Here is a 2,516-nt window from a genome sequence, read left to right on the forward strand (position 1 = left end):
ATTGAGAAACACTGAAAAAGACATAGAAATGTAGGACCTATATTCATTGTGACAGAATAAATACCGCCAGCAAGTGATAGAGGGAGGATAGTCCAGTGCTCAAGATCTTGTTTTAATAGTACAGGCTAAAAGTGTGGAGAAAATTATGCTCAACAAGTCTGTAAAATGTATCTTTATATGTTTATTATAAACAATACAATAATATTTAGTATTTATCTACAGATATTTACATGTACATGAGGCAATTTTAGAATTACAAAAAATAAATCATATGGTCTTCAGAAGAATCATTTAGTTCAGTGCAATGTGTTTACTTTGACATAAACTATTCTGCATTGAAGGTCTTCTCAAGTAAAGACATTCCCAGCTGAGTCATATTGTTCATCATCTTCATCACAGTGTTTATGGTCGAGGTTCTGAATATGCCATCTTCATCACGGCAGAACTCACAGGGTGGTTGACGTCAGGAATGTGGAAGGTAATGGTGTTGTTTTCACCACATGTTTATTTTCATTCCTAAAACAAAAATAAGTCACAGTCTAAGAATATTGTTTTGTCTTAATCTGGAGTAAATATTGATTTCCATAATGCAGTTCAGTCAGTTTAATCTTTATGTTAATCTTACCTGTTATGGTGTTTTTTATACATGAAAATTCCAAACTTTGACTCTGGATTCACACATTTCTTGCCGCTTGCTGTTTCCACACTGGAGATGGATGAAATAATATTAAACAGGTGATAGAAAACAGTGTGTAAATTAAACTGCATATACTCATATGAGTTACGTGCTATTTGAAACATTGTACTTACACAATCTCCATGTGAGTACATGAGTTACTCGGTTCATACACCTTGTAAGTCTTGATGAGTTTATGGTTCATGTTGTTGACTCCTTTACCTTCACACATGCAGCCACGTTTATCACCATGTTGACCTGTGGAATGAAAGGACAAGACACTGTTAGTCTGACAGTGGCATTCAAATAATGACATTTTAAAACCCTTATTTGTGTTTTAAAACCACTGTTGACAAACTGCATCAGCAGTCAAATGAAAGCAAATTATTCGACTTGATGTGCAACATTGTATATCAGTGTAAAAAGCCACATTACCTTCTACACGAAGAGCAAGCAGGCAGACGAGAAAGGTGATGACAGCTGATTTCATGATGCTGGACATGATAGAGAGAAGCTTCTTCAAGTGTTCTGATGGTTTCCTCTGTTGTGGATGGAGGAGAGCTCTCATATTTATGTTCAAAGATGCACACTCCCCCCTCCTCCCTCCTCCTCCCTCCTCTTCCCTCCTCCTCCTTCCCCACTTGGGCTTCAGTCCAGACACTGCATCACTTGTTCCTCTTTTGGTTTTGTTTTCCTAAAATCCATCCATAGAAGAGGAATCACTCTGTTGGCTCATGTTTGAACAAGCTGTGCACGTGACAGAAGTGAATGGAATTTGAGCAGTTTATAATAAACCACGGATAGACCAAGGAGCTTTTTTCAGATAAAGTGTATATCAGCTACTCGTCTGACTGTTTCTAATCAATCTCAAATGCCATACTATTATGTGAACACACTGCAGTGGGTGATGTATATTAACATTATTAATATGCGTCATGAATTGCATTTCAAGTATTTAGGACACACATTAAAAAGAGAGTGAAAATATGAAGACAATACAGCTATGAAGACCTTGACACTGCAGGGTCTGATAAAAGGGACTGAATAAACGTTATACCTTCTGATGAGAAATCACGTGATCTTCCCTCCAGGCTGTCAGTGAAAGTGAAGCTGTGACAACTAAAGCCTGCTGCTGTTTCCTGTTTATTAGTTTCTATTCAGTATTCTAAGGAATCTCACCACAGCAGGATACAGACACTGGGGGTTTCCCCCTGCATTTAAAGGTAAGGTAATTTCTTCAAATGATCAAATATCACTGAGGCTAACAGTTGCATGCCTTGTAGCATATTTATTTGAGATGTTTAGTTTTATTGTTTTCCAAAGGCTTGGTACAGTACAATTGTGTTTCTGTGCATTTCAATAGTGAAATAGCAGCAGCTATATACTATAAATAGCCAATCTGCTATTTTCTAAATAATTTTATACATTTTGAACACTTGTGAAATGGGACATTCTGCACAATGACTACTTTTACTTTTGGTACTTTAAGTATATTTTGATGCCGATACTTTTGTACTTTTACTTAATGTTGAATACCGAACTTTTATTTGTAACAGTAACAGTATTTCTTCATTATGGTATTAATACTTTTACTTAAGTAAAACATGTCAAGGTGCAACTCAAGAGAAGTAGGACCCAAATGCAGAACAGACAGGCAGGAGCATAGCAGGTCAAATGCACAAGGATTTATTCACCAAAACAGAAAAAGTTGATTGTAGGTGTGACATTAACATGAACAGTGGTGGGAAAAGTACTATATTTTTTACTTAAGTAAAAGTATCAATACCACCATGTGCAAATACTCTGTTAGGGCGTGCTCTTACCGCACTTTTATTTTACC

At 36.4% G+C, this 2,516-nt stretch overlaps 1 protein-coding gene across 1 annotated transcript; it reads right to left on the bottom strand.

The window, feature by feature from the left end:
- Nucleotides 1-246: 246 nt before the first annotated feature.
- On the bottom strand, nucleotides 247-1,207 carry LOC308088737 (C-X-C motif chemokine 11-1-like). Its single transcript, XM_080433293.1, has 4 exons — nucleotides 1,112-1,207; nucleotides 811-934; nucleotides 626-706; nucleotides 247-516 (listed from the first exon to the last, which is right to left on the bottom strand). The coding sequence occupies exons 1-4, from the start codon at nucleotides 1,176-1,178 to the stop codon at nucleotides 447-449; spliced, it is 342 nt and encodes a 113-aa protein (XP_080289419.1). The 5' UTR covers nucleotides 1,179-1,207; the 3' UTR covers nucleotides 247-446.
- Between the last annotated feature and the right edge of the window lie 1,309 nt (nucleotides 1,208-2,516).

Source organism: Gymnoscopelus braueri (genome assembly GCF_963280865.1).
Source record: "Gymnoscopelus braueri genome assembly, chromosome: 7".
NCBI lineage: Eukaryota > Metazoa > Chordata > Actinopteri > Myctophiformes > Myctophidae > Gymnoscopelus > Gymnoscopelus braueri.

Bases quoted from the DNA above. Each gene is read 5' to 3' on its own strand.
- LOC308088737 (XM_080433293.1), bottom strand. From the start codon at position 1,178: ATGTCCAGCATCATGAAATCAGCTGTCATCACCTTTCTCGTCTGCCTG. The intron at 935-1,111 runs GTAATGTGGCTT...TTCATTCCACAG, and splicing joins GCTTGCTCTTCGTGTAGAAG to GTCAACATGGTGATAAACGT. The intron at 517-625 runs GTAAGATTAACA...TTTTTGTTTTAG, and splicing joins TATAAAAAACACCATAACAG to GAATGAAAATAAACATGTGG.